At 45.0% G+C, this 23,377-nt stretch overlaps 1 protein-coding gene across 2 annotated transcripts in view; it reads right to left on the bottom strand.

Moving 5' to 3' along the window:
- Nucleotides 1–23,377, bottom strand: part of COPG2 (coat protein complex I subunit gamma 2) — a 341,223-nt gene that overhangs the window by 164,139 nt on the left and 153,707 nt on the right. Inside the window, exons 9-12 of one of the 2 annotated variants that reach the window (XM_085653601.1) lie at nucleotides 10,892–11,049; nucleotides 9,623–9,652; nucleotides 8,756–8,889; nucleotides 6,876–6,943 (exon numbers count right to left, since the gene is read on the bottom strand). In XM_085653601.1, the coding sequence (XP_085509727.1) occupies nucleotides 6,876–6,943; nucleotides 8,756–8,889; nucleotides 9,623–9,652; nucleotides 10,892–11,049 (390 nt within the window). The remainder of the gene's footprint in view (nucleotides 1–6,875; nucleotides 6,944–8,755; nucleotides 8,890–9,622; nucleotides 9,653–10,891; nucleotides 11,050–23,377) is intronic. The other variant, XM_085653602.1, reaches the window with a different exon arrangement.

The raw sequence follows: 23,377 nt of genomic DNA, 5'->3' as shown, positions 1-23,377 counted from the left end.
TAAAAGTGGTATTGGTAATTTTGTGCCACTGTCTACGTGTCCTCGGTAACTGTTTAGTTCGAGAAGAGATGCGTTTCGGGTGGGGAGTAAGGAATTCCACAACATAGTGGTCTGTCCAGTTGACCTGCCTTGCTGGTGGACAAGAGACCAGCATAAAATTAGAAAATACCAGGTCAAGGGTATGGCCTGCCTGATGTGTGGGCCCAGAGTTGCGTTTCATAAGGCCCAATTTGTGCTACAATTTTCCTTACCTGTAAAAACTGATATCCTGAAACTACTTACCCAATTGCGAAGTTCTTGGTGTTAAAATAATTGGTCTTGAGTTTCTTTTCAAGCATGTGTCTCATTAATTGACTCTGTATGCTCAGAAAATGCTTAACACTACCCTCTGATGAGCCAAAACTGCTCCACCACACTACCTCAAAAGAGAGTATTTGGGATTATGGATTTAAGCCCTGTAAACTAATAAGGGTCATACAGACTTTCTACATAGTGCAACTCTTTTTGATCCACTACATAAAAAGTCAGCTTCCTACACGCAAGCAATACCATCCCCGGAGGAGGGTCTGTGAACCAATTTCAAATGAGAAAGTCCTGCAGGAACGAACAGGCAAAGTGCCCATCCCTGAGGACCTGATTGTCCAGAAAATAATGTTTGGTGAACATGTGCAGGGAAGTCCACATTGTTGCTTGGTAAATATCAAGGACTGGAACTCTGTGTGCTAACACACTGGTGGTCGCTTTAGCTTTGGTGGAATGAGCCCACAAACCTTCAGGCGGTTGCTACTTGGCCAGAGTGTAGCAGATTTTGATGCAGAGCACGACCCATCTGGAGATGGTTCGCTTTAGTACAGCCTGATCTGTCTTTGTACCAACATACCACACAAAGAGTTGGTCGTCCACCTGGAACTCTTGTGTGCGCTCAAGAAAGAACAACAATGCTCTTCTGGGGTCCAGATGGTGGAGTTGCTCCTCTTCCTTAGAGGGATGTGGAGGAGCATAAAAGGTAGGCAAGGTGATAGATTAGCCTATGTGAAAAGGGGTAACCACTTTTGGTAGAAAGGAGGCCCTTGTGCGAAGCACCGGTTTGTCACAATAGACTGAGCAGTAAAGTGGCTTAGATTATAAGGCTTGCAGCTCACTTATTCTGTGGGCAGATGTATTTGCCATGAGGAAGGTTATTTTCAAGGTGAGAAGCCTGAGGGGATATAAGTGTAGAGACTCAAAAAGAGGACACATCAAAAAAGTTAAAACCTAATTAAGGGGTCACTGAGGCACAATGAATGGTGAAGGAGGGAGAGAGGAGTAAGACCCTTAATGAACATTTGCACAATAGGGGACTTGAACAAAGAGGGTTAATAAAGGTTTTCCAACAGCAGGTGTACACCGTCTTGGTGGAGGGACACCTGGCTGCCAAGATAACATTACAGACTTCAGGAGGAAGGCCAAAGCAGTCAACTGTCGTCATTCAATCTCCATGCAAGAAGGCGGAGAGTCAACAGGTTCGGGTGGAGAATCCTACCATGCTGATGTGACAGAAGATGTTCCCAAAAGGGCAGCCTGATCGGGGGATCTATGTCCATGCTCAGAAGTTCATGATAACAGACTCTCTGTGCCCAGTCTGGAGCCACAAGCATGACTTGGTCCCAGCCGTTTTTTATTTCTTTAGAACTCTGGGTAGGAGTGGTATGGGTAGAAAGCCATACAGGGAGGCATGAGCTCCGCTTGAGACAAAAAGCGTTTCCAAGCGAGTGCAGCCTTGGAAACTCCAGCATGCAAAACTACAGACATTGCGCATTCTAAGCCGATGGGAAGAGATCTAACCAAGGCTCTCCCCACTGCTGAAAGAGTCCTTGCACCACCTCCAGATGGACGCCATTTGTGAGCTGCTAGGCAGTTTCGGCTGAGTTTGTCCGCTCTGGCCTTCAGAGAACCGGCCAGATGTTGAACCACTAGAGATGTTCCCTGGTGTTCCAGTCATGTCAAAAGATGCAGGGCCTTTTGACAAAGGGTTCACAACCTCACCTCACCCGGTTTGCTGCAGAACCACATGACGATGGTGTTGTCCAGGAACACTTGTACCAGCCTTCCCATGATGGACGCATCTGTCATGACTGTGAGATCTGGTTGGGGAAGGAAGAGGCGTCGGTCTCTGGACCAATTTTGGTCCATTAGCCACCACTTCAAATCCTTCGCATTCCCCTCCGAGATCTGAACCAGGTCAGAGATTGTCCTGATGCTGCACCCACTGGAACCTCAGGTCCCACTGTAGCCCGCACGTGCCATGAGGCCCAGCAGCCTAAGAGTCAGTCTCACCAAAACCAAGGATAGAGGCTGAAATTTCGGGATCATAGCCTGAATATCCTACCCTCGTAGCTCATGAGGATAAGCCTGAAACTGCACCATGTCCAGAAAAGCTCCAATTAAATGGGGTATCTTAGAGGGAGTCAGGTGTGACTTCGGCACATTGATAGTGAACCCTAGCGAGTGCAGAAGGTTCGCCGTAGTCTGGAGGTGGGAGATGACAAAGTGAGGCGAGCCTCCCTTCAACATCCAGTTGTCGAGATAGGGGAAGACTGGCACCCCTGATCTCTGCAGAGCTGCAATCACCGCCATCTTCTTGGTGAAAACCCGAGGGGCGCTGGTAAGGTCAAAGGGGAGTACAGTGAGCTGAAAGTGCTCGTGGCTAACCGTAAACTACAGACAGCGCCGATGGGCAAATAAGACCGTAATAGGGAAATAGGTGTCCGGCAAGTTAACGCTGCCATCCAGTCTAATGGATTCAGGGCAGACAAGACCTAAGCCAACATGAGCATTTTGAATTTCTCCTTCTTGAGGAAGAGATTGAGAGTTCGGAGATCGAAGATAGGACGAAGGCCATTATCCTTTTTGGGAACCATAAAGAAGCGGGAATAACAGCCTACTTCTGAGACCAGAACCCCCTCTATGGCTTCCTTGGCCAGGAGAGCCATGACCTCCTCGCGGAGAAGGGACAGATGATCCTCCGTCGGCCAGTCGTGAGATAGTGGCATTGGGGGAGAGGTAGTCTTGAAGGGGACGGAGTAGCCCCTTCGGACAATGAGCAGAACCCACCTGTCCGATGTTATGGACTACCAGTGGGGCAGATGATGGCAAATCCTGCGGCTAACTAGGTGCCATGGTGGTAAAGGGACAGAATAGTAGGGTTTGGAAGCAGATTAAGAGCGGGGGCGGGCACCTGGCCCACGAGGTCTGTGGGTACTGTGCCCTTAGCCACGCAGAGACTGGGGAGCTTCCGCAGGACAGTGGCTGGGCAGGAAGCGGCGCAGCTGAAAGCCCCTTCAGCAGTCGCTAAAGGCAGATTAAAGTGGACGTGGGGCAGCAGAGAGGCCCAGGGATCTGGCTGTAGTACGAGAATCCTTAAAGCGCTTGAGTGCTGGATCAGACTTGTCTCCAAAGAAACGGGTTCCATTGAAGGGTATGTCCATTAGGAAAGCTTGGACATCCCCTACAAAGCCAGTCGTCCTCAGCCAGGCGTGATGCCTAAGGACCACTGTCGTGGAAACCGCTCTGCCTAGATAGTCTGTCATTTCAAGTCTGCATAAAATAGTGAACTTTGCCGTATCACTCCTGTCAGTGACTGTCTGGTAGAGTACAGCTTGGTCTTCCTCCAGGACCTGTGGCAGTACTTGTGAAAAGGTATCCCATAAAGTGTGGGAATAAAGACCCAAAAAGGCATGCAGTGTTAACGGACCGCAATGCCAGGCTGGTGGAAGAAAACATGTTCCCAAATGAGTCCAGCCTTTTGAATTTCCTATTCAGGGGAGCGGTAAGGAAAGCCCCATGGGAGGTGGAGGCTTGGACCACCTAGGATGTTATGTAAGGACGTGTGGGTCCCCATGTGCGGGACGATGGCAAAAGGCAATCTTCCTATTCACAGGAGCCCCTGTGTTGGGTTTGAACCAGGTGCCCAACATAATGTCAGAGAAGGCGTTACTGGAATGGGAGTAAGGGTTCTGATGTGGAGACTCGCGGTTGCAGCTGCTCTGTCAAGAGATTTGTTTTGACTGCCACTGTGGGTAGCTGAAGGTCAAGGACCTCAGCAGCTCTCCGCAACACCATTGCGTAAGAAGCTTCCTCCTTCGCAGCCACAATAGGGGGAGAAAGCAAACCAGCACCTGGAGACGTATCCAGGCAGCTGGCCTCACCCAGGTCCTCACACCAGACAACACTCTAATCTTCCTCATAGGACTGGCATTCTAAAGGGTTCTCCAGTGACCCCTCTCAGTCTTTCCCAAGGCCTGGCTGATAAAAATAAGGCTCTGGCTCCAATCTATTAGGCAAGGCTCCTGCCGGCATCGAAGCAGTTGCCGGGCGAAGCCCCTCAGACTCCATGTCAGAGTCGGGATGACAATGGGAATGGCATCGCCGGGGGGCGCTGGGAGCTACGGGACAAGTGCCAGGGAAGGTCAAGATGGCACAACCGGCATCGGTCCGGATCCAGAAATGGATCCCTGGGGGCCTTGCTGGCACAAAACTAGAAGGGGCCCCTTCTGACATCACGGGACCAAAAGACACATTGAAAGGATTGGGATGCCCAAATATGAGGATCATGGCCTCATAGAACTCTTTCAGTTGGGCAGGAGTCGTTCCAGTTTGAGACTTCAAATGGGACAAGGAGGTCTTCTAGAACAATCAGAAGTGGAGCCGATCGATGCCACCTACCAGTGCACCGGGTCCTGCTAATGAAAATGTGGAAATTCTAAGGTAAGGAATCTGTGACTAGAAGTCTCTATCAGTTAAGTAAAACAGATGAAATATAAAAAGAAAGAAAAATACAGCCACATTTACAATAAAGCCAATATGTACTGCACTTCAAAAGTGGTATCCATTCAGGTCAAGGATGCTGGAGAGGGCAGCTAATTTTGGAAAAGGCACAGTTAAATGTAACTTAATGAGGTTGCAGTTCAACTGTGCAGCTTTTTCAAAAGCACTCCAGATTACCATCCTGTACACTACCAAGCACGACAATCTTTCTCCGTATTCTACAGGAAAGTTTGGTACCAGTGAGTTATTAGAAAGGATTCAAGCTGTGACTGTAAATAAAAAGAAAAGGTAAAAATACCACCAATTTTGGTGTTTGGCACTAGTTCTTTATACAAATGAACCTGAAAGGGTCTGTAGGTGAGGCAAAAAAAGAAAAAATACTCAAGCTGCTCTGTGGCTGTAGGGAAGAAGGGTGACAATTGAGCTGTTGGGGGTCATCCTTACGTTCCTTGCTTGAATTATACACCTAAGCTGTTGGTTCTAATAATTTCTGTTTCAACGTAATCTTTGGTTAATTCTGAGAATACAAAGCTGAAGTTGCCTCACACTGAACTCTGGCCTTCGAACAACCCAGAAATAGGGTATGAATGTGAGCTCATCCATTGATTAATGCATGCACAATAAAAAACACCACCTAATCGTAACTCTATAGGTGATTCCCCATGCTTTGGCAAGATAATGGGTCCACCATGTAATTAGGTGGGTGTGCATGCTTTAATCAATGGATGAGCGCATATTCATACTTCCTACCATATTTCTGGATTGTTCAAAGGTCATGTGTATTCAGTGCCATCCTATAGTCACTCTAGTTAGGAAAAGAGGACATTGTTGTCGGGTAGACAAGGGTTAAAAACCGATTCCTCACAATACTCTATCGTATTGTGAGGAATCTGTTTTTAACCCTAGATGTTTTTAACCCTGATTTAACTGACAATCATGTCCTCTTTTCCCAACTAGCGTGACCAAGGTGAGGATATGCGCCGATGATGAAGCATGTCACGATTAAGTGAGTAAGGCGTCTACCCCCGTAGGGCAGCGAAGTAGTGCCCTCATTGGACCCTGCTCCTTCCCACTTCCTTCACCCAGTCGCCCGTTTGTGAGATAGTGATTATTTGGGAGAATTCAACTGGGTATGTGATTGCTCGTTATCTTACTGTGAGAACTCGAAAAAACACATAACAAGGGAATTGAATTCCTAGATGAGTAGGTTAAGCATTCAAGAAGCTTAGAACTGGCATTCTTCTGTCACTCTCACACAAATTTAGATTTCACAGAGTGTCTTCAAAAGATTTGTTTTTCAGGAGTTGGCTGAATTGTAGGTAATAAGCTTGTGCTTGCTGATAAGGGCTAAAGCTGTTCCATAATCTTGGGTCCTCGATCCCCATGGACCTTCCTCCACACTTCAGTATCTTAAAGGGGGGGTTGCTTGGTAAGATGGGCATTAAAAGACAGATTTCTAGTTGGAGAGAAAGGGTAGGCCAGAATGTGATGGTAGCCAGGACTTGTGACCTGGTAAGCTTTGTGTATAATGCAGGAGATTTGAACTTGATCCTGGATTCAACTAGAAGCCTATGTTTAGGGTAGGCCTGATTTAGTGCCATTTCATAGCTTTAGGAACATCTTGGCTTTTACTAATCACATTGAATTGTGAATGATATGTTAAGGGTTTGAGGTTACTAGAACAGATTTCGACTCCCGCCCTTCCAGGATGCCTCAGGACTACTTCAGGTAATAACATTTAAATACTTGTCACGTCAGTGATGTTTGGCTATCAAGTTAAACATGCTATCAACTTTAAACTATTATCTATTATGAGCTTTTAAATTAAGTAATGTATAGTTCTTGAATCACTTAAATGAGTTTCAGAATCAATGCAACTGTATGGAATTTACAAGAGTCACCAAAATAAAAACATGTTTTCATGCGTTCAAGCATTGGCTACTTCTACATTAGCACCATATATATGATTTAAGACTAGGAGCTGTAAATATTTAAATTACTATTGTTACAAAATAGGGAAAACAGAAAGCTGCTGTCATTAAATTTCCCGGATTAAGTCCGACACTCACCTTGTTAAGGGTACGAACAGCAGCATATCTCAGAGCAGGCTTAGGTGAACTACAGAAAAGCTGCAAAACTAAAACAGGATTATAAGAATAATAACATATTAGAAAGAGTTTACGGGCACTCAGCATCACACAGTCATGTCTCCCTCTGCAGAAACCCTATTTTGCCATTTGATTTTGTGGGAGGCATAACAAAATATAAATTTCCCCAAGTCACGTCCAATGTTCAAACACCCAGAGAGGCAGACACTATTTTTGTTTTATTCTCGATATAAAATATTGCAAGAGGGTATTGCAAAGATCATAATCCGAGTCAAATGTAAAAAATAGTCTACATATCCACGTGTTTGAGTTACCAATTTGTTCATCTTATACCTTGACTTTGCAAACCACAGGTAATTGGGGAGGGATCTCTACCCATCTAGTCACAGAACGGCCTTTCTCCATGCACTTTTAATACATTTTCCTACGATTTATGTATTTGCAGTGGTCGCAGTGTCATGGTTTCTACCTCAAAGTAAGCAATACATCAAGTAAAAATATATTTCGCAAGTTACTCCTGGCACTCTGTCTGGTTGAAAGCTCAATAGAGCAATAAGAAGACACCATGTATGTTAATTCTCAATTAGACAGGCAGGGACTGAAAGCAATGAAGACACTGTTAGGCCCGGTCATGACATCAAGATGACAATACAGAGGAACAACTGCATGGTATTAAATGAAATAACTGGTTTGGCCTGGTTGATAATAACTGAATAGGTAATGGTTTAATTTGCATAGATGCATACCACTGGTTGCCACAATTTCTCATTTTTTACTTTACTGAGAGTAGAGAAGTGAGGGTTATGGAACAGGCTGCCCCCAGTTTGAAGCATGATGCTTGGTGACAGGACACCCTATACAACAGACTCGATTCCTGAGAGTTGTGCATATTATAGTATTAGATTGTGCACCCAAGACTAGCACCACTAAGATGAATCACACAACCATCAACTGGTATAAACTGTGATGTCTATTACACTCTTACCTTCTACTGCTTTCCTGTCCCCCTTAAATAAATCCTGTCAATCCCTTAGAAACCGTGCCCCTTTACTATTCTTCTGTTCTATTCATGTTACTGATTTCACCCATGCACTTTTCTTGCTTGTTGCAATCTTCTATCACTTATACATTTTTCTCTCTGGTGCAGTCAGGTGGGCAGTTACAACATACACACTCTGCACTAGCAGCCATTAACCTTTTAGATGTTTGGACTCTTCTGTACCTCTTCAGTTAAATGACCCAGAACAGGTAACCCTGTAGAGCCTCAAACTACGAGAGAGCTCAGGACTTTGACTGTCCCACATAAGAGGAACAGGCCAGAACTGGGAGAAGATCCTAATTGTTGCGCATCTTGAAACATTAGATGGAATGTTAATAGGAAGGACAGTCTTTATTTTGGGATCTTGAACGAGCATTCAATTTAGGGTTCTACTTTATCTCAAACATAGTTGTTTTGCTAAATGCAAAGTTAGCATCCATTCTTCACTTGAATATTTCAACTCATTCATAAGAGATGGTATGAATGCACAACTTGTGTCGCAGATATGATGCATAAGAGTTCCTTCAGCAAAACACAAGGCCTTCGTGGCTGACTGCATCCTGTCTCAATCATTTGTTATCTCATCCATTTGGAACCGCTGCCGCCTCACTTTTTCCTGCAACCAATGGTGAGATCAATGGCAGGAGATACGTCTCTGCTTCCTATCTGAACAACAGGGAGGAGGTCCCAACTATGTACATTATTTTGAGAGATAAAGGTCCAATGCACAAGACTTTGGAACCATCCCGATTCTACACGTCAAAGCCATGAATAAGCAACATACCAATGTCATGGCACTTACCTGAAACGGCAGGTGCAAGCTCTCGGGCAGTACAGTTGGGAAGGTGGATGATTGCGGAGGCAGCTTCATAAATAACCATTTCGTGTTTGTTACGGAGGCAGCTCTCAATGAAATCAAATAAGGGACTCTCATGTCTGTCAAAATTAAAGTTTTAACGATTAAACAAACATGCATAGACAGTATATTAACAGGTATTGCAGTGACAAACATGTGAAGGACCGCAACACCCAAGGAAGCAATGGCTGCCCGTACTCCCTCACCTGTGGGGCAATGTAATTTTCCGTGTGGTGCCTACTAGTGCACACACTGCTTAAACAAAATTATTACAATTGCTAGGAAATTAGATGGTTAGCTTTAACCTAACTTCTCACACCACAGAACATTAATGGCACCCCATTGTAGCAGTATCACCACCCTAGCCATACTCTTCTCGACGGTCCCTGTAGAACAATTGAACACGGTGCGTTATGATTGGGAGGGAGGAAGCAAATTAGAGTCATGCGGTCACCACTGCGTAATAAAAAAAAGGTATTCTTGTGATTCACAGACACCACCACAGGCTACTCAATTTCATGAGTGAAAAATCAAACTAAAAACTTTGCTACCAATGCTTTATGGCCTCAACCATCAACAACTAATATCATACCCAGCAACTAGTGTTTGTGTTAAAGATTGCATAGATTAAGGTATTTTCAGAACGCTCAGACTCTTTCAACCACAATGCGGCCACAGTAGAAACTGCAGGTGTCTTTTTAAAGAAAAGAAATAGAAACAAAGGGACATGTCAAGGAAGGCTGTGCAGAACTGTTCACCTTGTGAGGCAGAGTTAATTGGTACACATAAAGAGAACCAACAGGTGCTACATACCCAGACTTCTTTCTGCAGTCACTCTCCTTCCTGGGGAGAAATAAGCATTTCAAGGATATGAGTTGCTGTGCAGCTGGACTGCCCTCCCCACACTGGACCCTAGCAAATTATTACGCTGCTGATAGGATAGTAATCATCAAACTGGACTGGTCCGCATCACCCCAAAACTGGGCCCTACCAAATCAATGCACTGCTGTGCTGATTGTGGTCTTCAAGCTATACTGCCCTCCTCATGCTGGACTCTAGCAAATCAAGGTGCTACTCTGCTGATCAACATATTCAAGCCTTCACCGGGGTGCGCCCAACACAGGTGGGTGAGACTAAAGCATAATAAGCTCAGCCAAGTCTGTTTAAACAAAAAACATGCGGCTACATGTCTTACACTCCCTCCAACCTTAAAGTCCTTTTGTGCAAACTAACAGCTTCCAAGATATAAAAGCTGCAAAAGGAAAATTGAATGTGAAGACAATAGGACAAGGCTGGCTCTTGCTACAGTTTAAAGCATTTCTGGGAGGGTTAATGCAGGGAAGGCGGCAAAATGGCGAGTGGGGTTTGTGTGTGCCTGTGTACCCCTTTGTAACATTACCTATTGATTCTTACAGTAACCCGCAAAATTGGTGGTGAAAGCATATCTCCCACTCAAATTGGCGCAAGTGATGAATATTATGTAGCCATAACACTAGCATAGACAACACACAAGGCTCTCTAGAGCCCAATGTAACATCTATGCCCATACCATAAACTTTCACTCCGCTAGAATCCCTAGCGAATTAATATCTGAAATGCATTTTCACCGGTTGCTTGCACAAACCCCACTCTTCATCTTCAAGTATACTATTTATACATCTCACAACTACCAGGTCTCAGTCTAATCCCATGTACCCTTGTTTTATAAAAAGAATGGTAATGCAGGACGCACCCTCTTTGGCCACCTCACTGGCAGGTTAGATTGACCAGCAGGCAGGCTGCCGCCATTCCCATCATGATAAGAAACCATAGGATCTTGAACAGATGCATAAATCTCTGGTGTCAAACACTTGAAATCTCCACTACATAACTGACAACTTGCATTTTGTATATTCAAAGAGATATATAGATTTTTCATGAAAATGGCAATTCAGATGAGGGGGGTGTGTGGAAATAAAGAAATCAACAGAGAAAAAAACATTTAGGAAAGAAGCAGCAATTAGAAGAGAAGTAAATAAACAGCAGAAAAGAAAAACTACAAGACAACAGAGCAAAAAATATTGCTGGCACTAAGGTGCTCACCCGCCCTCTGACTCTTCTAAAAGACGGTTTGCTATGCGGATCAACATGCAGTATGCAAATGGCGACTTCAAGCCAGACTTGGTGAATTTATTCAGCATCTTCGTAACAGCAAGACGGTCATTCTTCCGCAGGTAGTAGAGGAGGCCCAATGCATGGTACTGTCCAAAGAAATGAAGGGACAGAGGTGTGTTCCACTACACGTCATAAGCTCAGAGCTTCTCTAGTGTTTCTGTCGGGCAGAAACATACCCCCACATTTATTATTATTTACAACTTTTAAATCGGCAGTACTACTCGAAAATATCAGCTAGATCAAGAGTAATAACCCCCTCATCCAACACACACGTAAATTTTACATTTGTAGCTCTTTCTCCCCCCATCTTCCCCAGAAGTAAAATGGACTTGCAAAAAAATGTCAGAAAGAAAAAAGACAATTTCAGCAACAAAAGAGGTTTATATTCCACTTTATAAGCATAAGTGCAACGCTTCCACAAGTACTCGTCTGGTCACACAATTTGTTTACGAAACATGCCCTCTTCTGAGGTGCCAGGATAATGGAAAGGTGATAATCCCAAATGAATGGCCATTACCAACATGGTAGTATTTTACAAAAATTATGTCCACAAAATGGCAGGGTGCAGTCACTTTAATTGAGAGGAGAACATAGTTCTTTGGATGTTGGGATGATAAACAAGCATTGCCAAATTCAGTAAGTAAAGTGCTTTTTCATTGTGTGGCAAAATTGTATATGTGATGATGCGGATTTGAGAGTTGGTCAGTGAAAGATTAGGTCACATGCATTACATGGCTGGCAGAGTGTTATGTTATGTTATGTTAAATTTAGCTTATAAAGCGCACGTACGCCCGTAGGCTTCATGGCGCTGTAGGAGGTTTTCAGAGCATAACACAACAACAGGAGGACAACTTAGAACGTCTAAGGATAAGCTTCTCTAAAAAGCCAGGTCTTAAAGGCTAGTCTAAAGGCTAGAATATCCTCGTGTGACCTTAACGAAGCTGGCAAGGAGTTCCAGAGGGAGGCAGCAAGAAAATGAAAAGAGCTGCCGCCCTGACGTTGTTTCCTAACAACCGGCACCATGAGCAAGTTTTTGTGACCAGAGCGGAGGTTGCGGGAGGGGGTGTATCTGGCAAGCAGATTGATGATAAATTTGGGGCCTTTACTTTGTAATGCCCTAAAGATAATGCAGCCGGTTTTAAAAGCCGCCCTCTGGGCTACCGGCAGCCAGTGCAGGTCTGCCAGGCCTGGCCTGATGGACTGCCATTTAGGAAGCCCACAGATCAGCCTGGCCGCCTGATTTTGAACCAGCTGCAGCCTCTTGAGCTGCCCGGCTGGAAGGCCCAAATATAAACTATTTGAGTAGTCCAGCCTAGACAGCACAAGGGCGATGGTCACCTGTATCAGGGCAGAATGGGTTAGGAAATGGGCAATCTTTCTAATCTTGCGCAGCTGAAAGAAGCAAGCGGAAACAACTGACCCTACCTGACTTTTCAGGGAGAGGTCTTCACTAAAGGTGACTCCAAGGCTCTTAACTGTGCGGGAATTGGAGGGGGGGTTTCCCATCTCCAGAGGCCAAAATTGAGGTCCCCAGCTGAGTTCGCTCTTCCCAGGCAAGATCAATTCAGTCTTGCCTGGGTTAAGTTTTAGGTGGTTAAGGCCCATCCAACTCTGGATATGAGCCATGACCTCCCTAAACTCAGTGACAGCATCCGGCGACCCCAGGGGGAAAACCAATTGCAGATCATCTGCGTAATTAAGGATCCACACTTTGAATTTCCTCAAGGAGTACAAAAGGGGACGCAGGTATAAATTAAATAAAAGGGGGGACAGGGATGAGCCTTGAGGGACCCCGCAATCGTTCTTAATTCTAGGGGCTGTGAAAGTGCCCAGTCTCACTGCTTGAGTCCGGTCGGAGAAGAATGATTCCACCCAGCTCAGGGCAGCACCTCTGAGGCCTGCCTGCTCGACACGGCCGACCAAAATAGTATGGTCGACCGTGTCGAATGCAGCAGACAGGTCAAGAAGCACCAGTGCCTGGTGGACATCCCTGTCTGCGTTACACCGAAGTGTATTCTGGACTGCCAGGGTTACCGTCTCGGTCGAATGGCCTGGACGGAACCCAGCTTGATTTGGCTCCAGAAATCCAGTGGTTTCCACAAAGTTGGAAAGGCAATTGGAGACGTGAGCCTCCAATATCTTGGATAGGAACGGCAGCAGGGATATAGGACGATAATTTGATGAGTCCTGAGGGTCCAGGCCTGGTTTTTTAATTAGAGGGATTAGCAGAGCGTGTTTAAAGCCAGTAGGTACCCTGCCCTGGGTCAGTGATTTATTTAGTAGGGGTAGAATCCCCTGAGGGATAGTCTGACCGATTTCCGAGAAAATGTGGGGGGGGCAGATGTCGTTAGGGGATCCGGACTTTACCCTCGTCAAAAGTGAAGAAAAAGTTTTACCATCAATGACCGGGAAGGTATCTAATACAGAGGGATTGTAAAAGACGTCATCCAAAGGAAGTGACGTTGGGGAACTAGCAATGCTCGATTTGATAGTGACAATTTTTTCTCTGAAAAAATTATTCAGGGAATCACATAGCTTCTGCGTAGGAGCTATTGAAGGGGCTGTCCTGTCGTTGTCACAGAGTTCATTAACTATATTAAAAATATCTTTGGACTTGTTGGATGACGATAACATTTTTGAGGAGAAGAAATTAAGTTTGTGTTGTTTTAAAATTTTTTGATAATTTTTCCTAGCGACGCAGAAGGTTTCCCTATCCTGTGAAGAGTAGGTGGCTCTCCACTGTCTTTCTTTCTGTCGTACCCCTAATTTAAGTGCTCTAAGTTCTTGAGTGAACCATTTGTGGGCATCATTACCTCTAATGTTGGGTAGGTATACAGAGGGGGCGAACAGATCTGCTGCATGGAGAAGCCAGGAGGACAGTGCCCTCTCGTCAACCTCCAGATCTTCGTCTAATGGGGGAAGGGTGTTGTTCAACGTGTCCATGAACCCAGAGCGGTCCATGGATTTCCATTTGCCGAACTCTTTACCCATGGGAGGTTTGGCCTTGTGCTGCCCTTGAAATTCTAGCGGGAACTGGATAAGATAATGGTCTGACCAGATGCAAGGGCTTATAATAGGAGAGAATGATGGTACGTTGTATGTCCAGATTTGGTCCAAGCTGTGACCCTTCTGGTGAGTGGGAGAGTGAATGTGTTGGACCAGGTTTAGATCTGTAAGCAGATCCCTCAGTTCTCCAGCTTGGGTGTCTGTGTCTGTTCTATCGAACCAATAATTTAAATCCCCCACTAGGACAGTTTTAGAGTGCTTTATTACATGGGAGGCCAGTTGTTCTGCCAAAAGTACTGGATAATTGGCCATGTATTGGGGAGGACGGTATAACAGAATTACAGTAAGAGCCCCGCTCTCTGAGTCTAGTGTGATTACCAAATTCTCTGTGTTGGGGAGAGTGAGAGAAGGTAATTCCCGGAAATGAAAGGATTTCGAAATAATTGCTGCTACCCCACCTCCAGCCTTCCCTTGTGCACGGTTGGCAGTCAGAATGTAGTAGTCTGAGGGAAGTGATGCCAGAATGTCCGGCAAGGAATGAGGGTTGGTCCATGTTTCGGTCAACAACAGAAGATCTGGTTTTTCTTCCGTCAGGAAAAGGAAGATGTTGACCTGGTTCTTTATTAGGGACCTTGTGTTGAGGTAGTAGCATCTCATGTTATGTAGTAGTAGAGGAGCCGATCTAGGTTCATTCGGCAATGGTGGAATAGACTGAATATCGTCAGCCAGCAGGGGAAGGCGGGAGAGCCCCAATGTTTGTATACGTGTGCAAGTGTGCGAGGGGAGTGAAGGGAGGGCTATTCCTGAGGGGGAGCTAGGTTGTAGTGATAATAGATCATGAGAGGAATACCTCACAAAATGGCCAGGGGGGGTGGGCCCGGGTCCCGGTCGGCCGCGGACGGGCGCAGACGGGCTTAACTCAGGCGCAACTCCGGCGCGCCTTCGTCGCGCCCGCTGCGCTCGTCCGCTGCGCTGACACATATGGACCGTTTAAGTAGGGGCGGGACTCGGGGGTGTGGCGGTGATGTCACTGGCCTCGCCTCCCACCTCACCCGAGCAACCCGGCCCAAGATGGCGGCCCCTGCCGCTGCGAGCCCGCTGAAGCGGTCAACGCTCAGCCGAGCACCGGTGCACTCAGGAGGAGTGATCAGGTAGGTGTCCTGGAGTCCGGGGGAGAGACTGGGATCACAGGATAGTTTCCAGAGTTAAAAGCGCTCCTCTGCGCTTAATGCGGCGATGTGTAAAAAAAATTAAAATACTGATCCAGCAATGTCTTTTCCGCGTTGTGGATACTGCTGCTGACCTCCTTAGCCACAGGCGGAGACCCCCTGCCACAGGGTCGTCAGCCTGCAAATGCAGTGCATGGATGAATTAATGAATGGGTAACTAAAATAATAAATGGATAAATGTTTAAGAAAATCAATTTCTGTATGAATAGGTGAGTAAATACATGAATTGATAGCTAGATGACTTCATGGGTGTCTATTTGAGTAGCTACGTAGAAATAAAGTGGTAAGCTAAGTGGGTGCAGAGATGGCCGAATTCAGGATCCTGGGTGTAGCTGTTGTCGTGTTGGTGGCAAACAGCTGCTCGACCATTACCAAGACTAGGATTCTAGTTACCTGTTGGACCTGGCCCTTTTTGCGGGGTCATCCCTAAACTTTTTGCCTTCCTCCTATATTTTTTCTGACCTGTTGTTGGCTGTTTTAGGACTCTGGGCACCTTACCACTGCTGATCAGTGCCAAGGTGCATATGCTCTCCCTATGGTAAAATGTTGACATTGATTGGATTCCATAATTGGCTTATTTGGTTTACTATCAGCCCCTAGTAAAGTGCACCAGGGGTGCCAGGGCTTGTAAATACAAATGCTGCTAGTGGGCTTGCAGCACTGGTTGTGCCACCCCCAGAAGCGGCCTAGTAAAATGTGTCTAGGGTCTGGCACTGCAGAACCTGCGTGCGGTCTGGTACTGTCGCGCTGATTGCGCAAGTGCACCTACTTGCCAGTCCCTTAACCTTCACTTAACTACATATTAGTCACCCCTCTGCTAGGCCCAAGGGCAGGGTGCATTGTAGGTATAAGGTAGGACATGCCCCGATGTGTGTGGCATGTCCTAATAGTGAATTACAGCCATTTTCGTTTTTCACTATTGAAGGCTACCTGCTCTCCATAGGCCAGAATGGGCTGCTGGAATTACTACATGCTGTAATCCCAGTGGACTCAGAGAGCATGGTAGAAAGTCAAGTTTAGTATGCCTAAACTCAGAATAATAAAAGAATGCTTTTAGTAAAGTTTATTTTAATATCCTGTGTTTGTAAATACAACTTTTAGAAAGTTAGTATTTACTGACCTGGCCATTTCAGTCCGCCTCTGCTGTGTGTGTGTGTGTTCTGCCTAGTAACAGTAAAGGAGCAGGGCTGGGGAATTCCAGGAAACAGGCTGACTGCCAGGTAGTGGGTAGAGAGATTACACCACGATGGGTGGGAGGAGTAAACCTTTGACTCTGAATAGACCTGTGCTCTGCCACCACAATGCCGGCTCCGCCCCCTGTGGAGCGGCTGATGTCTCTGCCCTGCTGCTGAAAGGAAAGAGCAGAGTCACCACAACAAAGTGCTCCAAAACTGGACTGAGCCAGGCCCAGGCCCCCTGGCGACAAAGAACAAAAGAATTGTGCTATAAAAGAAGGAGCCCTGCACCTAAGAAATCAGATCCTGTTTGCGCCAAGAAGAAACTCTGCCTGAAGAGAAGGACCTGGGAAAGCTGCATGGAGGACTACTGTCTCTGACCTGTGAGACTGGCCTGTGGTGGGTTCCTTGCTGCAAGAAGGAGAGGAGGAAAAGACTTGAGAAGAAAAGACTTTTGAATCAACTTGTGCTTTGAACAATCTCCAAGGGCTTGCTGGTGAACTTGCCCCTGATCTGCACCCCAGGAACAGTGGGCGCTACCTTTCCCCAGAAGAGGAGAAGCTGCTGGAGGCGATCCTGTGGCGCTGACCCCTGAGGACCTGTGTGCCCCTCATCTGAGCACCGCAACATCTGCCACCGGGGCTACTGCGAGCACCGCAAAGACCTGTCTACCTGGTCCAAGCACCGCAAGCATCTGCCCCCCGAGCCGTAGCTCGCAACACCAAGAAGAAACTGACTAGGCTCCGAGCGCCGAGCCTCTGTGACCCCCCCCATGGCCGTGGAAGCCCCTGCAAGGACCTACGAAGCCCTGTGTGTCCTCTCTGTGAAGCCGGCAGCGCGACGCGCTGAAGGAATTGCCCCCGAGCTGCCCCTCCTGCTTCTACCCTCTGGTGCGTGTCCGGAAGCCTAGACGTGCTCCACGAAGCATCGCCATCCTCTGACCTCCAGGGACAGCAACGCGACATGGGACACCCCTCACCGACTTCTGGAGCCGCCAGGACCTTTGCCCAACAAGAATTCCAAGGTACTGTGTGCAGCGCGCGTTGGTACGACCCGTCCGTTGCTTGGTTCGGGCGGTACTGATGCTTGAGACCCGCTACGCTGCTCACGCGTAAAGCGTGCGCTTTAGCAACCTTCGGAGCGACGGTACGAAGCGATCCGGAAAGGTACGAATCGTCCCCCATTGAAAGTATAGTACGTTGATCACGCGAGAAGCGTGAGGTTTGGGAAGAGGCGTACCGAACGTGTACGACACGTACCTACGAGGGTACGGTCCGTACGGTTCACGTCCCGAGTACGCGTGCTCATGCGAGAAGCGTGAGAAACGGCAAGAGACGTCCAAAACTTAGTACGAAGCATACCGAAGGCGCTACGAAGCGCACAGAACCCCAAAGAAGCTTGTTTTGAATAGGAAAGTGCCATTTTAAGAACCTTGGACTGCCTAAAAGCATTTAAAGTAACTGGAACCTTATTTAAGTGACTGTATTTTGACATCCTGCTTGAAGAAATCTTTTATATAAAGAACTTTATTTTGATATAAATACAGCCTTGTCTCTTTGTGTGGTGGGGTGGTGATTATTGTGTGAGATATCTTGAACGCTTAACCTAATGCCCTCTGGAAATCTAGCCTGACTGCTCGCGCCACGTTACCTAGAAGGTGAGAAGGGGTTATTTTTAAAGAGGTAATCCTACGCCCTGACTTAGAGGAAAGGGTCCCTGCTTGTCGCAAGTGCATACCTGCGCCAACCAGAGACCCCGGATTCTAACATTACCGGATTCCACATCTGAGGATGTGCGATCAATAACCCATTACCTACTAGCTTACATAAATTAATTGCCAAGTGCTCTATGGTTGAACTGCACATGGTAGCACTAGCGGAACATGCAGGTCACAGTGTGCACACTGTCTGCTGCAAACACATTGTTGCCCCTAAGAGAACAGATGAACATGGAAAGAGGCCGAATATGCTCTTTATTTTTTTAAAGGACTGTTACACACAATGAGTCCCCAAAGATATCTAATAGCATTCAGGGTTCCTGGCTTTTAATAACACCCATTCAGATGGTCCTAGACAGTGCCTCTTTTATAATGTACACTAACTTGGATGCAAGTTTTAGTTTAAAGCCCCATTTCATTAAGAGGTAAAACAATGCATGCACAGGACAACCCATCACCCAATGGAGAGAGTGGAAGAAAACTGTACTCAGACTTTAGAGCCACTAAACACACACAGAGCCAAGTTAGAACTGTGCTCAGCAATAAAAGCGCTCATCATGCTGAATTGCAGTCAGGATCACGTAAAAAACTGCTTTTTAATAAGGTAAATTCTTAAATACATATATCATATGTACTTTGGTTATGGAGTAAAATCCCTCCGCAGAGAGCTGCTGTGAAAACAGAGAATTGTGTGAACGGGAATGGAGTGTTGTCCTTCCTTTCGCACATATCTGAGGGGTTGATGTTTTTTTCATCTTCATTTTTGTAATGGCCATAAAAAGATACATTCTGTTTAAGTGTGGGAAGCAATATTCTCCAAATCTCCTAGAGAATGTCTCAAAGGCACAAGGGAGTTAAAGATACATATTTAAAGTATGCATTCGTAGCTGTTCAGCCATAGTATACCTAAATAGGTAAACAAATGACCTGACACAATATATAGCTCACCTTCGCAGTGCCAGGCCTGCCCTGTACACCACAGAAATACATTGCATCCACAAATAGTGTCTACGCAACAAGGGACAGATTGTTTGGGGAGGGATGTAATTTTAAAGACACTATAAAATATAGCCAGCTCTTTCCATAAAACTACTAACAGTAGCAGCCAGTCCATAAGGAGGAGAGGCCTCACCCCCCACCTTTTTATAAAGATGAGGAGGGTCTGTCAGGCTGAGCCAAGGTCAGCCTGACAAACACTTTCCATGTTCAGGTCAGGTTGCGAGGCGCTGTACATAAGCTAAATGTGCAGGCGCCTGGCTGCCTGATCTGAACTTTGCAAGGCTGAAGATTTCACAGCCTTACAGGTGTGACCTCCTCAGCCCGGCAAAGCACTTGGGAGGCCCTACCTCTCATGACAAGGGGCTACGTCACTGATCGACTTGGACGCTTAATTTTTAAGCCCTTAAGTGCCCTGGGCTGAGTGTCCGTTAATACCGGTTATTACAGAGTGGGGTGAGGTCAACAGCCTCATTGACCCCATCCCACTCTGTTAAGAGTGAGGAATGGCCTCCTCTCATTAGCTGCCCCATTACAAGGTCAGCCAGTGGGAGGCGGGGTCAGTCCCAATCCTCAGGTACCACGAAGGTTTCCCTTCCGTCACCGAGGAAGGGTGGGAATGGGTTGTGTGCATGAATGTATGTATGTGTATTTGTGGGTGCAGGTGTGCAGTGACTGGGAGTATGTGCTTGTGAATGTAATGGTCTGACTGCGGCCCCCTCCCCACCCCCCCTCGAAATTACTGGCCACCATTGAAATAAAGAACAACTGCGCAGGGGGCACAAAGAAAAAAAAAAAGGCAACCTAACTTGCACCTTATTGATAGCGAGCACAGTAATAATTTATTTATAGCCCTTCTTATAGCAGCTGTGCCATTTTCTAGCACTATTACAGGCGTTACAATGCAATCATATTCATTTTATCAACCTCAGTATACTGGAAAACATACATTTCTTTCAGGGTTTGAACTTCTAACCTGCTGGATAGTAAGCCCCCTTACAAGCATATTGTTGCGTGTTGCTTTTTAATTGGCACACTTTGCTATTTCATTTACTTAGTTTCTTTTTCAAAACAGTTTGGTTTTAGTAGTGAAATATTTTGAAAGAAATTGCCTTTATCAACCATGATTGATGTCATAGAAGAGGTCATGAGTGATGTAATATGTGGGATAATTACCAGTGTATGGGGAGGATACAAGTTGTAGTTACCTTAGGGTACCGGTTACAGTTACTTGAGATAGCTATATCTCGTGAATTTCAGCTCGTGAATTTCAGCATTTTTGCAAGTATAAAACGGCATGGTTTAACTGATATTTTCACCTAACTATAACATCACTTTAACCTTTGTGTTTTTCAGTGAATTTCTAATACATTATCTTAACGTAATGTAATATTTTACTACCATATGTAAAGCCAATCCTTGGCCACAGAGGCTGGGCTACACCCAGGCCATGCATCCAACTCCCTGCAGCTGCCAACCCCACGCCACACATGGCCTTCTGGCATGCTCAGCATGCGGTTCATCTTGGAGGTACTGGCTGCATTCAGGTAGAACAATGACTTTCTAAAAGTCACAACACCAAAATATAAAAGTGACCATATTATCATCTTTCTCCAAAAATCACCAATATTTTTGGTCTAGAGTACATTTCAGTCATTCCCACAACGCAAAGTTTAATAACAGCGATAATAAAAATGTGTGGGATTCTTTCTTTTAATCGTTTTTTTAGTATTGCAATTTTTGGGCTGCAAAATGTAAAAACAAAAGACTGAAAAATTGCTTTTTTTTTAGATTTAATAAAAGCAACAAGTTTTCGGTCTTTCGTGTAACTTTTTTTAGCCCAACAAAAAACAATTAGAAAAATAACAAGAGGGCCTTGCAGTCCAGTCAGGAGCATAGAGCTCCAGCTATGAGTGCTTTAAATACATATTGTAAGCTCTACTGGGGTCAGGGTTTAAATGACCCAGGAGACTAATTTTGTTGGGAGAGACTGCTTCACTTCCTGCAGCTCCCCGACAACAGTGACAATATTATGCTTGGTGGAGCTCCTCCCTAGTCTAGGGGAAACACACAAATTATGGACGAAATGCGGAACAAATCAAACATTCACCCCAGTCAAGAGATCTGGGTTAAATCCATAATTATTTTGCTCACCATGCAACCCCAGTTTAGACCCAGCCATACACAAATCAGTCTTGACCCTGCTCCTCATGGGAACAGTCCAGCCCGAACTGCCGAGCCAGGTCCTCCCTGGACCAGAAACAAGTATCCTGGGACCAGTTTCGGGATACTACCCCTCATCAGGCAGGCTAGCTTGAATCTGGTGGCATAGCGAGCACGGAACCCATGTCTGGGCATACCCTTCCCACTTACGGCGACAGATGAAAAAAGAACAGATGATGGACGGAATGCTGAACAAATCAAACATTCACCCCTAGTCACAGAGCTGGGTTAAATCCATCGTTTTTTTGCCATGTGGGTGTAAATCAGTTCAGTACTTTTTGAGGTATTGAAGAGAATATATATATATATATATATATATATATATATATATATATATATATATAACCTACCGGCGGTCGCCAGTAGGTAGTTCTAGTTAGGACCTATTTTCCATAGGAAATACGCAACATTCTATTTGGAATAACTTTGGCGCCCGTTGACAAATCTTCGCGAAATATTATATTATATATACATATCCAATATTCCTTAATAATATATATATTTTCACTGAAAAAAACATAGGTTTTACAGACGTTCTAGTTAGGAATTAGCATTTAAAAAACCTTTGCAATTCACTGAAAAAAAAACATAGGTTTCAGGGACGTTAAAGTTAGTTGGACATTTGACTCATAAAACCAGAGAAATTCGCCCGTTATAGTTAGTTAAGCTAACTATAACTAGCGCGCCAGCAAAGCACTGGTGATGACGTCACATATTACATTACTAATGACACAGTCAGTGACATCACTGATGACATCACTGATGACATCATCCAGTGAATGTGTGTTTCTGTAAAGTTTAAATATTTCATATACATCTATGCCAAGGTGTATTGAAGAATGAGTGGATTTACAAGTGCCAGAATGGATTATTTAGTAGGTGCGTGACTGACTGTATAAGTGAGGGATTGAACGTGTCTTTCTGAATGCATGGGTTGGTGAGAAAACTGTGTGAAAGTGTGCGTTAGTGTGTGAGTTAGTGTGTGTATGGGTGTGTTGGTGAGTGAATGTCTCAGTGGTATATGTGGGAGTAACTACATAGGTTTTAGGGCAGTATATGTGAGTGTTGGAGTATATAAATCAATATACGTGAGTAAGTTATTTGAATAGTGGGTGTATAAATGAGTGTCTGCTTGTATGAGTGATTGTATAAGACAGTAAGTATGTGTTAGTATCTGCATAAATAAGTGATGTGGTGTGTGTTTAAATAACGGAGTTGGTGTGTATAACTGTATACATGAGTAAATGGGTATGTGATAGATTCTTTGCATGACTGACTAGGTGTGTGAGTAACTCTATGGATGAGTGTGACTGTATGTATAGGTGTATGAGTGCATATTATAGTACTGTATTGATGACTAACTGCATGTAAAAGTGACTGGATGTGTGTGTAGACCTAGGAAATAGTGGGTGGTATGTAGTATCTGGCATTGTTGTGTGTATGGTTTCAAAAATAGTAGTCTGTATATTAGAGTGCATGTATTAAAGTTTATATTAGGGCATCAGTATGAGCATCAGATTATCACATGAATGATGTCGTCAGTGATGTCATTTGAGATGTCATCAGTGATGTCACTGACCATGTCATGAGTGATGTAATCACCAGTGCATTGCAGGCGTGCGAGTTATAGTTAGCTCAACTAGCTATAACGGGCGAATTTCTCTGGTTTTATAGGAGTGAAATGTCCAACTAAATGCTAATTCCTAACTATAACGTCTGTAAAACCTATGTTTTTGTCAGTGAATTTCGAACGTTTTTTAAATGTTAATTTGATATTTTAATATTTATAAAACCTATATTTTTTCTATTTCTTCTTGGAACTCTATTATCCTTTTTTTTTTTAAATTTGAAAAATGTAATTTTTAATATCTTTAAAAAAAATAATGCATATCTTTTTTTTTTTTTTTAAACTGGACTCCCCTATCGGTAGTGTACCAAGCTCCATCAGCACGCGAATCCTATGCGCCATATTGCTAAACTCGTAAAGGATGCGCATTTCGTATACGACGGCTTCGTAGCACCGCATCCCTCCTAACATCATATACATAGAGGTCGCACCAGCTGCTAG

This window comes from Triturus cristatus, chromosome 4_1 (genome assembly GCF_964204655.1).
Source record: "Triturus cristatus chromosome 4_1, aTriCri1.1, whole genome shotgun sequence".
Classification (NCBI taxonomy): Eukaryota; Metazoa; Chordata; class Amphibia; order Caudata; family Salamandridae; genus Triturus; species Triturus cristatus.
This window is presented reverse-complemented; position numbering and strand designations above follow the sequence as displayed.